The 13,045-nt window shown below is 32.6% G+C and overlaps 1 protein-coding gene across 3 annotated transcripts in view; it reads right to left on the reverse strand.

Moving 5' to 3' along the window:
• PGAP1 (GPI inositol-deacylase) overlaps positions 1 to 13,045 on the reverse strand; it is a 127,965-nt gene that overhangs the window by 100,100 nt on the left and 14,820 nt on the right. For all 3 annotated transcript variants that reach the window (XM_035369072.2, XM_035369073.2, XM_035369071.2), the window contains exon 4: positions 8,311 to 8,464. In XM_035369072.2, the coding sequence (XP_035224963.2) occupies positions 8,311 to 8,464 (154 nt within the window). The remainder of the gene's footprint in view (positions 1 to 8,310; positions 8,465 to 13,045) is intronic.

Here is a 13,045-nt window from a genome sequence, read left to right on the forward strand (position 1 = left end):
ACACCTGCTGAGGGCCACATTGCTAGTTGATATTTTCTGATTGCATTACTGTGTACTGCACTGCTTTAATCTTGCAAATAGTGACGTAGGTTTGAGCTGAATTGTACATTAAATGTTTCTTTGTAACCTCTGGCTAACTTAACACTTAGCTTTCATTTGATAATTCTTATTCTACTTATCTTTTAATAATTCTATATTTTTGAGTTTATGGCATGAATACTGTCTCAGTGTAAGCATACTGTTTGTAAGCAGCAGAAGTGCCTTCTGTTCAACTACTTGAGTTCTAAATAAAAGGGTCTTTTACGTCATTCTTATGTTTTTGTTTGTGTTCTAGACATGGCAATAAGTCATACAGTTCTAGTCAGAGTCTTGACTTAGAGTATGTTACCAAAAAGAGCAAGACTCTTAAACTTATTTATTTATGTTTCTTTTTGCAGTTGAAACAGTTTTGCTGTACATAATGTGTATCTCTTGATATCACATGGAATTTACATTGTCTCTTTCCAAAAATTCTGTGGTTTTTTTTCCAAATTGAAGTGTGTTTTCTTCTAATTATTTTGTTACTACTGAAACAGAATGAACCCGAGTGAAGCAGATTTTAAATACAGTCTTTTCTGCTCATACTGCATAATTTTAGCATGTGTTGTGGCATAATTTTTTTTTTTTTTTTTTTTTTTTTTTTTTTTTTTCAGAGCAGTGCTAACAATGGGGAACACAAATGTTCATTTATTTTCCCTTTTATTTTAAAAAATGGGAGGGGGAGGAATATTAGTTTAACTGCAGGTAAAATTTGGATTAGATATGGAAAAATTACTATATCTAATGACACAATTCAAAAGTGGTTTAAAAATTCCAAGTGCCGAAATTTCAGCCATGAAGATGATGCCTGTTCTGGGTGATCATTCTCTGCATACAAAGACCTATCAAAAGAATATATTGGTGAAAACTGAAATTACACAGTTCAAAAACTATCAGACAAAATATAATTTAAAAAAAAAAAGATTGCCTATGTTAAGTCACTAACATATATAGGGTACTCCAGAGCAGAATATCCTTTCTCAAGTTTCAGCATGTGATTCTTTGCTGGAGGAAAAGAATACAGATGCAACTTGTTTTTTTTTTTTTTTTTTTAAAAAAAAGGGCTGGATATAAAAAGCAGACATCAGGGACTGCATCTCCCCAAAAGTTAAGTTTGTGAATGACGGGACTACGGAGTAATTGTAAACGATGAATTGTTGCCCAGAAATCAGACCATAAATTCAGAAAAATACTGTTTCCATACGGCAGTTTTAAAAGCAAAAATTGAAGCAAAGTGCCCAGAACTGACAAATTTTCAAAATGTTGCCTTCCAACATTACTATGCTCAGTCTCCCATTTCAATGAATCTCAGGCAAAAATTTACTAAATATGGCTGAGATGTTTGAGTGGAATTCTCCAACTGCCTGTGAGATGGCAAAAAACATAAAACAAAATGCAATTCATGAAAACTTCTTATGATTTATATTGCTTTATTTGTATCTGTCATAAAATCCACAAAACGTTTCTGATAACCCAATATATTGAGATACAAGAAAAAAGAAAAACATCATCTCATATTGGAGAGAGAGTCAAATACGGATGGTGGTTGGAAAAAGCTCACTTTGAGAGATAGAATAAATAATAAAGTTTGCTGACTCGGCCGGTCTGCTGATGAGAAACCTCTCATTCATGTTAGATGATAAGCACAATTTACCTGAAGTGCTACTTTCCTTTTGTGCTGTTAGCATTTTGATTGACTCAAAATCAAATGGCATATCAGGTACCATTGGGAAAAATGTTTTTAGAAAAACTTAAAATCTGCATGAATATTATAATTTTCCTTTAAAAAAGTGTTATTTACCAAAGAACTGAAATAAAGAGGCCCCTGTTCACATTTTCACATAAGAAACATTTTCACATAGCTTGAATTTTTATAGTTTTAAAAATGAAATGCATAAAATTCTTTAAATTACAAACACTATTAAAAAAAAAGAAAGAAAGAATAATAAATTTTAATTTGCATGACAGTAATATAATAATAGTATAGTAATGACATTAAAATTATACACGAGTATCATATTATCAAACCAAAATTTCAATTTTACATCTTTTATGAATGGTTTATAAACAGTTACTTGAAAGCTACGTAAAGATCACTTTGCTATTTTTCACATTTGTTATTTTTTATGGGTGTCTATGATTCACCAAACAAGAAAACTATCAGCTTTTTTCTCATTCATGAAATAATGCTAAAAAGTCCAAAATATTTTAATTCTCATACATGAATTTCAGCACTTGAATTAAACTCAAGGGACAACACTGAAAAAGGGGAAATAGATAATAAGACACAGCAGGAAACTAATTGAACTGGAACTACAATAATATTTATAACAGCCATATGAATTATGTATTGGAGTGAATAGAGTTTATTAAAATAATGAAGAACCTGTACGCATGTATGTATGCATGGATGGATTTATGGATAGATTCATATGTATGTATAATTTTCACATTGCAGAAAAACAGCAGCACATGCAGACACCAAATTTACAACATTCATTTGTCCTTCACCCCGAAACATCGTGTACATGTGTACCTTGAAGTCAAAATTACAAATTTGTTTTTTTATTTACTTCTTATTTTGTACAAACTTAATGTCATTTTGATTAATGAACTTGACAGTTTAAAAGCAATATGTAGCCACTTAGATTATCATAAGATATTTAAGTTTCAAATTTAATCAAAATATTCAATGATTTAAAAGAAATGTGCGGCTGGCCATGCAAGTGATTGGTTAATCAAATTTTACCTTTCAAAGTATTAACATTTTAAAAGTCTGCATTGAAAAAAGAAATAAAGAGAGAATCAAAATTTCTAGTACCCACATACCAGCTGAATTTACCTTGAGACCAAGGGACCAAATGAAGATCCTAAATGCAGAAAACACACAAGTACCAAAAAATGGTTTCTTAATATTACATAACAAGAATTTATTAATCATGCTTGAAAATGTTCTGATAAGAATAAAAAGGGTGACCTTTTTTGAATTGTGCTTGAATAATATAAAACTATACATCTTAAGTGCTTTCACAGAATCCACTTAACTTTGGTATTCATGTAGCAAACATCTCTCATGAGGGGGGTCTAACAAATCATCAAAAAGGAGAAAAAGGAAACAAAATATATATCTGAATTAAGTTACTACTAAAAAAAAATTTTAAACTTTTACAAGATGAAGAAAATTTACTAGGCTAAAAAGCTTAATCTGAATTTGCTTTACAAGCACATAATCCTTTACATTATTAACCAAGATAATAAAAACTAATTCTGAACTGCCATGCAGTCAGTCGCTCTTCTGTACTAATAAATTGGAGTATGCAATCTGGCAAGAGAAGATGGAACAAGAAGTGAAAGGAACTGGGTTGATAGAAAGAGAAAGAGCGGATATTGTATTTTGAAGTTTTCTCTGAAACCAAAGTTCCAGTGTCAGACTCATTGAAAATGAAAAATTTGTGCATCATGGAATACTTTCATTTATGTGTAAATAATTGTAAATAAAATTTAATTATTCTCCTAGTTGAGAAGAGTTCAGTTTGCATTGGCTATTGTCAAAATCCAGTTATTTCATATATATGGTAAATCAAAATGAATGCCACAATTTCAAAGCCTTACAACACAAAATGTAATTAATGCATTTATTCAAAAGACACATACATTGTAAAAGTATCATAATCAAACTTCGAACGCAGTCCTCACAAATGTTTAATATAGTACAAAGTCTTTAATCCGGACTCATCAGGACTTCGGCAATTCTGGATTAGGGGTTTTTCCGGATTATAGATCATTAATTTAAATCTGGTAAGATGGCATGCAGAAATTATAAAATTAAAAATATGAAACCATAATTTATGAAATAAAGAGCAATTATGATCTAAAGGGTATCAAAATTTACAAAAAGAAAAAGCTTAATATTGATTTGTTTACTTTATTAAACATTTCTTTCAATGTAAGTTGTTTAAGTTGCTTCGTTTTATGTGCAAATATTTTCTCTTTAATTCTATAAACAGACATAATTTCTTGTTCAGTTACACAGTTCCGCTGCTCAAGTAATGTAATTGTTGTGCCGAGAATACCGACTAACTTGTCAATCGAAATTTTTTCATTTTCACTAACCTCTCTGTCACTTTCTTCATGCCTTTATCCATTTTTTGCAGCAATTCTACTTTTTAATTGATGGACATCGAAACATGCTTTCGCTTTGTAGATCCTTCGGCAGCTCCAGAATGCGAAACTCTTTTTGACATAATCGAAAGTTCAAATTTACTTTTTATAAAATTGCTCTAACAGTCTGCAAAAAATAATAAGCCAGATCCAATTAGAAGATTAAGGAACAATGCAATCTGCAACATTAACTGAAATAGATAATTAGATAATTTTAGCCTAGCTTATACCGTCTATTATACATTAAATGTGCATGCGTAAACGCTACGCATGCGCAGAAAGTTTGTAGCTTTGAGGTCCAGATTATAGATCATTCTGGATTATGGATGTCCGGATTAAAGACTTTGTACTGTATATGCTATTTTTGGGTACTTTTCCGTTTTGCCGGCGCAGGCGATATAGTCGCCAATAATGGTACAACTGATACCAAATGGATTATCCTCGCTGGTAACCTTTTACGTCTCATTTTCAAAACAAATCGCACCCATTTCTTATCAGATTGGTTGTTTCTTTCAATACTGGCATACAATTACATAGAAGTTTTACTTGATAGTTCAATTTTATGCCCTAAGGCCATTCACGGTAATTAAGTCAATTAGGATGCAACCACATCGCTCACCCGAAGGCGAAAATATAGAAAAGTCAAGGGTTAAATTCATCAATTCTAACGAGAATGCACTAGCGAAGTAAAACACTGCAGTTTTACATAATTTCTGAGTAAGCTATTCGTACGAATTGAAATAATTCTTGTATTTAAACTTTTATTCCAAATTAAAATTTAACTTGAAATTAATGTAGATAATTATGAGAGAATTATATTTTTGTAGCGTAGCTTACATGAGATGAGATCACTAGGGTTCACGTGATATGAATCGGAGAATCAGGATTTTGAACCATGAAAGCATAGCAAATTCTTAAATAAATGTCTTTTTACAAATTTACTGTCTTTATTTATTGGCTTTTTGCAAACTTTTAAACGATATTAAAATGTTTATGCCTTCAAAATAAATTCTTAGAACTAACATTTGTTAGGAATTTTTATGTGTATACTGTATGTTGTCGCCAATAAAGTCTGTTTGGCGAGATTTGCGCCGGCGAAAATGAAAAGTACCTATTTTTGTTATACAACATAAATGAAGTCAGTAATGCAATTATTGCCAAACCTAGTGTAGCATGTCTGCATCAATACATGCCATAGCAGCTGCGAAAACAGAGCTGTCCCAAAATATTCAGTGTGATGGATTACTAACAATAAAGTGACAAAATACATAGGGAAAGGGGAGCAGAGCAACAGCCAATGTTTTACAAAAGTTTCACAATTAGAAAAAGTCAGTTCATTACCATTATGCAAAATAAAAATATATAAAACCTATCAACATAACCATATATTCCTGGCTTTTTCTTTGTCGAATTGGTTTACAACATCATGCATATTTAAGTTATTAAGTTGCTCTTTGTGGATAAAATACAAAAATCATTTAATTTTCTGTGCTCCAAAGAAGACTGTAAATAAATTTTTATTCTCTTCACTTCAGTGCTAAAAAATTTTTTCATTGCTGCAATTCATAATGGCAATCCTTAAAAAAGAAATCATTACAGGTATAAAGAAATAAATAAAATAATTAATAATTAAAATTAGCCGCCCAGACGAGAAAGTGGTTAGTGACTCTGCCATTCCGAAGGGCCCGGGTTTGAATCCCGGAGAAGCCATGGATGTAAATTGTCTGAGCTGTCCCTTTACAGCGGCCACATATTAGGTGCCTCCATAACAAAATGACCACAGCTTCTGGCCTGAGTCGTCGCCAAAGCATAAAATGGCTAATGTCCACCATTCAAAAAACTCTAAAAGTTTTCAGATTCTATATTACACTCAAAGGGCAGTTTTTTTTAACGTTTTGTGTGTTACCTCTACTTATTAAATATCATGTTTTTCACACTTAAACCATACAATTGAATTCAACATCAATATCGCAAAACATTTAAAAGAGCATATCTTTAGAATTTCTAATACACAGTCTCTCGCACTGGAAATAAAAATGGGCGTTTTTCCCCCATTCGTACAGTGTTGTCATTGTTTTCTTTCAAATCGTTGAGTTTCTTAATCAAAAACTCATAAATACTTTACAAAATATGAAATAGATAATAACACAAATTCCAAATTTGGGCTTCCAAATGCACATATTTAGGTGGAGACATACATTATTCAAAACTGGATTGCTCTAGATACCATTGTTTTATCACAACGTGAGAAACATACATACATTTATGCAGATTCTTTATTATTTAATTTCTTTAAATATAATACAGGGCTCTAATATTGGGGGGCAACAATTTAAAAAGTGGTTCACCATTTATAGTGAATCAATGCAAAGTGCCAAAGCGGAATTAATAGGCCATTTGGGCAAATTGCCCTGCTGGACTAAAAAACTTAGAAGAGTTACAAGTAAGGCAATAAAGATTTATTGAATTTTCAACTGTTATTATGGATTAAAACATAATAATTCTTAAAAACTGGGTTAAATGTTATGAATTGTAACATGATAACAAAATGAAAAGTAGTAGCTTTTGTGTTGTTATCAAAATTACTTCAACACCAAATGAATTTTGGCATAATTCGTGAGTGCTACATAACACTTTGCTAAACATAAAAAAAATCTGATGTGTACACCATATGACTTCCTTGTATGGAATATTAACTTAAATGCATTTTTTCTGCATTTCATTTAAACTTATTGGATTGAATTAAATCTACTTCATCGACAGCGCATAAACCAGAACAGAATAAATGCACACTTCAAAATTCACTATATTTGTTTACCATAGTGGCACTCTGGCGCTAGGTTCACTTAACAGCTCATATTATAACTCACAATGCACAAAATTTATATCATTTGAAGAATTATCTAATCACTGCCACATGTTCTAATAAAATACTATAATAAATTTAGAATGATATAGAAAAGAAATTAAGCAAGCAAAACAAAAAAGAAACAGTTTTTCACAAACGATTCAGTATTTGTCCTTCAATCAATTCAGTTCTCACTTCGCAACAACATGTTTCATACATAAAAACTCATAATATCTATATTAAAAATTATGAAGCAAATCTTAAACACTTATCTCCTCGAAAAAATTCCAGAAAGGATTAAGCATGATTTAATTCACAATAATAAATGGTGTTACCATTGTTTTTACTTAGTCTTTCTAGACTGGCAACAAATCTACTATTCTGCTGTTTCAAATGTAAACAAACATGTGTGCCATGTTATTTAAAAATTATGCTTAACAGCTTTTAAATTGTTGATAATTCTACAAATATTGCTTGCAGATTTCCTAAAGGCATAAAAACCTTATCCAGAAGATAAGAACAATATAATTAAATCATTTTTAAAGCAAAAAATCAACAATTTACAAACATATAAGAGCAAAGAAACTGAGATCACTGAGCCGTGTAACAGAGTGGATATATATATAAATATATTTATATATATTTGGTGCGGCCGATTGCAAAGAAAATACGAGGTGCACATCTACATGTTATAGCAGTCCTAATACAAAATTTCAGCGTTCTGAGGTTACTCATTTATCTGTTATGCGTACGTACAGACACAATGAAAAATTCTCTTAATTATTGAGGAAAACAGTCTTTTATTTTGTCCTTATGTACAGATGTTACATAAAAACATCTTTAAATTGCGTTCGATAGCGGTCGAACTGGATATTTTCATTGAAATATGCTGCCTGAAACTTTTTGGGATTACAATACCTTTTTACTTCGCACAAGGTTAGGTTAGGTTATTTAATTACGGCAAAGCCTCGAGGGCTATCTGCCTAAGAGGAGGGATTCCTTCATGGAGGACTTTCTAAGGAAAACTGGCTCATATACACGTTACACATGGGGAAAACCACGAAAACCCCCATGCAGCCAGCCCATTTGCGGGATTCGAACCTCGGACCGAACTACCAGTGTTCAGCGACTTTACCACTCGGCCGCTGGTTGGCGACTTTGTAAAAAATATTAAATAATGACATAAATTAATTACAAATAAATATTCCATAAAGATGGCTTACTTCATTGAAATTTATTGAATAAAAATTAAAATGCATATGCAGTTGAAGAGATTTTCCCATCCTCAGAGCAACAGATGCAAGAGATCGAACTTGACGATGACTGCCAGCATTGCCGGGGACGAACAGCACGGGATTACCTTGAATGTTGCCAGCTCTGTGAATACACAAGGCATACCTCAGAAATAATTACATCTAAAACATTCATAAAAAAGTTAAACACATACACATGATTGCTCCATATCATTTATTTAAAAAGTCTGACGTGGCCAGCACATGATTTCCCACCAATTCCATATATTAAATAACAACGAGTAAATAACGAGTTTAAGTAAAGTAGCATTTCTGATGAACTGTTAGTAAACAAAATTTAGTTTGTGGTTCCAAAGAATAGAAAAGTCTGCAATATAAAATTTTGGATTGAATTTTATTAAGTATAATTTGCCATGTATAAAATCTGCTTTTTCTAAATTTATACCAATATCACTGAATGTTTGCTCATTTTATTGGGCAGTCAAATAACGTGTTATTTAATTGGTTTCTAATTAAATGAAATTAAACACTTATATATTTAAAAATAAATACTTTGAAACAAACACCATACTTTAATTTTCTTTTATGTTATTCCTATAGTATCAATCAACTTGAATTCCTTTGTATCTGCATGTACGAGGTGTGACACAAAAAACCGAGACAGTTCCAATAAATCATTGTACTTACAGAATCAGTTCTTCGTGACATTATCACCTTCAAAGTAGTCCCTTCAGCATTTACACACTTCTGCATTCGGTGCTGCCATTGCAGGTAACAGTTCTCGAACGAAGTTTTTGGAAGGCCCTTCGGGAGGTTCTCCGTTTTTGCCTGAACCTCTTCAACTAAGGTAAAATGGGTTCCATTTAAGCAAGATTTAACTTTACAAAATAAAAAAAGTTAAATGGAGCCAAATCAGGTGAATAAAGAAGATGCCCCATCACAGAAATGTTTTTGCTAATCAGAAACTGCTTGACAGATAGGGCCGTGGGAGCGGGTGCATTGTCTTGGTGCAAGAGCCATCCATCCCTCCTCAACTGTGGCCTTTTTCCTAATTTTTCACGAAGTATTTTTAGTACTTCAATGTAGTGGTATTGATTAACAGTCTGAGCATTGGGAATCCATTCAATCATGATGAACGCCCAAGGAGGCTCCCAGCATGTTCATTATCTACCACACTGTCCCTTCCCCCTGAAAAACTGCTTATGCCATTCAAACATATGTGCATCAGACAAAGTTTCATCTCCATAAGCATCGATTAATATTTAAAGTGTTTTCTCCCTAGCTGTCTTCTTAAGCTTCACAAGAAACTTGATGTTTATTCGCTGTTTGGTTTTTATATTAGACGTTTTTCTGGCAGAACGCAGTTGCATGTGTTCACTCAATGATGCAGTACTCTTACTGGCATGATCGGTTAAGTCAAAACTAATCAAAGCATGTCAACGGTTAGTCAACGGTTAGTCAAAGCAGGATAGAAGAGGTGCCACCAAAACAGTTGTCGCCAACTCCACTCATTTTTCAAGCCACACACATCTAGTCTCGTTATTTTTTGTGTCACACCTCATATATCCCTACTATAGTTAGGTACCAATAAACAACGCTCATTCAGTTGTAACAATATATTATGGTTTATACAAGGTTTGGCAATTAATTTTCAGGACTGCTCTAATAAAACCAGAACAGATGATGTGAAAAATATAACCTTTTAATATGTTTCGAAATAATCCCCATCTGCCGTAACACACTTTTATGTTCGGCTGTATAAGTTGTCGGAAGGCTCTTCAATGTTAACGTCACGTTCTTCTTGATGTCTTCAACATCCCCAAAGCATGTTCCTATGATCACAGCTTTGAGTTTGGGAAACAAAAAGAAGTCTGCGGGGACGAAGTCTGGAGAGAATGATCGAACATTCCAAAACTCAAAACTGTGATGAAAGGAACATGCTTTGTGGATGTTGAAGACATCAAGAAAAACGCAACATCGACATTGAAGAGCCTTCCAAAAGAGGACTTTAAAAGTTTTTTCCACAACTTTTACAGCCAAGCACAGGAGTGTGTTACGGCAGATGGGGATTACTTCGAAACATATTAAAAGGTTACGTTTTTCACATCATCTGTTCTGGTGTTATTAGAGCAGTCCTGGAAATTAATAGCCACATGTTGTATAAACAAAACATGCTATGTTAAACAGCTGCAAAAGCTATTATGGCCTTCGAGTAAAGTACCACCACTGGTTGTCCATTCAAAACTGTTATAAACTTCAAGTTAAGTACATCTTCTGGTATGTAATTTTATTCAAAATCTAATAAACTTTTTTTATGTATACAGAAAGCTTAAATACAGGAAACGGAAATTTTTGGAAATCTCATATAACAGTTATTGTAAAAAAAAAAAAATAAGAATCGCATACATACAGACACCATCATAAAAATATGTTCTGGGGACCCTAACGTGTGCTTATTCACTGAAAACTCACAATTGAATTTTTTAACCAAATACATTACATCCCTTACATATGTCCCTAGGTTGAAAGGATATAAAAACAGTAAATGCCCTTTTTCTTCTTTAGTGGAATCATTCATGCATGTTTCTTGGGCTCAAAGTCCCACCAGTGTAAACAAATTTCCACTTCCTAGTGTTCAATTGTACCTAAAATCTAATCAACTTTTTATCAGTCAATCAACAACTGAGTACAGAAACTTTAAATATAAATGCATAAAGCAGCTATGTATAAAGGAGTAGCCAAACTTAATGCTAGCAAGAGCTGCATGTTAGAAGAGGGCTGTAGAGTCGGTAGGGAAAATGACCGACTCCGAGTCCTGGAATTTTAATGACTCTGACTCCTACTCTCTCATATATATATGTAAACATATACACATGGGTTAAGGCTTTTTTTTTTTAATATAAAAGAAGTAATAGATGTTACAGAAAAAAATGATGACATAGCAAATTATTTATATTAATTAGCATTTATTATGAAATGGAAAAATTGACTGAAGTTATTTCTAAGAAACAGTATAGCTTCGGCAAGATCTTTGTTGAAGGACCATAGATCTGATTTAATAAACTTCAGAGCTGAGAAGAGTCTTTCCACACTGAGTTGAGAAGGAGGAAGAGCTGTTACTGTTAGGGTTCTACTTCTTTTAACTTTTCAGGACAGAATTTTATAAGTTCTAAAAGAGGCGTCTTGCAAGAGCAGTCATATTTCTCAATTTCTTCAAAGGCCGTGTAGAAATCTTGTTTGTATTTTTTTTTTTTTTTTCATTTTTATATCTAAAGGCTCTTGGTTCTTTATTTTCATTTGCTTTGCCTTAGCCTTTTCAATATTATCCAAAAACGTCTCAAAATCTAATTCATCACTGGAAGAGGATGATAGAGACTCAGTTGCAATGTCTGCAGTTTGACTGTCCTGATTTCAATACTCCAATTGTTCTCAAAAAAATTTAATTCTTATTGAAAGTTCAAAGAGTGCTTTCTTATTCTTAATTTGTTCATCATCCAACAAAATTTGGTGTTTGGGATCTACATACCTGCCAACCTCTAAAGATAAAAATTCAGAAGATTTCTCCAAAATTCAGAAGAACACGAAGAATTAATATCATGCTTTGATATTAAAAAAATAACAATTTATACAAATAGAAAAAAGAAAATTGTACACTTACATTAGTAAATCTCAATTAAGTAGTAACTAAAAAATTTATTAGGAAACATAAAACAAGAACCTAATGTTACACAAAAAAATTATTGCAACGAATTTAAAGTGCATTTTTTGGCTTTAGCCAAAAATTATTTGGAAAATTTCCTGTCATAACAATTAGTTTCCTCATAACATTTAGCAATTAAAATGTTTTCTAGAGTGGTAAAATCCTAGTATACGGTGCAGCCTTGGCGCGACTTTGAAAATTATCGCCAACACCAAAAATGATCCAAAGAACGTCTATATATATATTATACACACATAGTATATATATTATATACATACTATATACTATGTTTAACTGTATATTTTCTTTGAATGACCCGTTAACTACTCACCGTATATGTCCCGTTTTTACTGCTCATCATGAAGTCGCCAAAAGTAGCCAAATCCCGTGTACACCGGATACTAGGATTAAACCTCTAGAGTTTTTGGTGAAATTGAAGAACGAAACATAGTTTTGTTTTTCTTCACTACACTGAAGACTCTCTCGCACTCAGCATTACTGTGTGAAATTACGAGAATGTGTCAATCCACGCTCGCTGAGTAATTCCCTTGCTGCTGAAGCGAACGCGAAAAAATAATCTGGTGCCCACAAAGAAAAGAGTGGGAGAAACAAGTTCAGCGCATTGGATTGGCTGGTTAAGCGGCGAGTTGGGAGAAACCGCAGGTTACTGGATTCGAAGTAGTCGGTAGTTGGCGGTAAAACACGATACAATTGGCAAAAATTGCTGAATTGGCGAAAAATTCTAAAATTTCGACAAAAATCACTAAAAACACTTGAAAAAGGAAAAAAAATCGTAAAAAATGGATTACGATCGTAAAATCGTAAAGACAAACACACTTTCGTAAAAATTACGAAAAATTCGTAAAAGTTGGCAGGTATGGATCTATATATATTGAACCCAGCAAGATCTCATTGTCTAGCAAACTAGTTTCTCTTTTCTTCATTGAAAAATGATTCCTTCTGCAATAACCCCCCTTTCAGAAAGAACAAACATCACATTCTTCC

This window comes from Stegodyphus dumicola, chromosome 3 (assembly GCF_044657685.1).
Source record: "Stegodyphus dumicola isolate Sdum_Otavi_A_Nest chromosome 3, ASM4465768v1".
Taxonomy (NCBI): Eukaryota; Metazoa; Arthropoda; class Arachnida; order Araneae; family Eresidae; genus Stegodyphus; species Stegodyphus dumicola.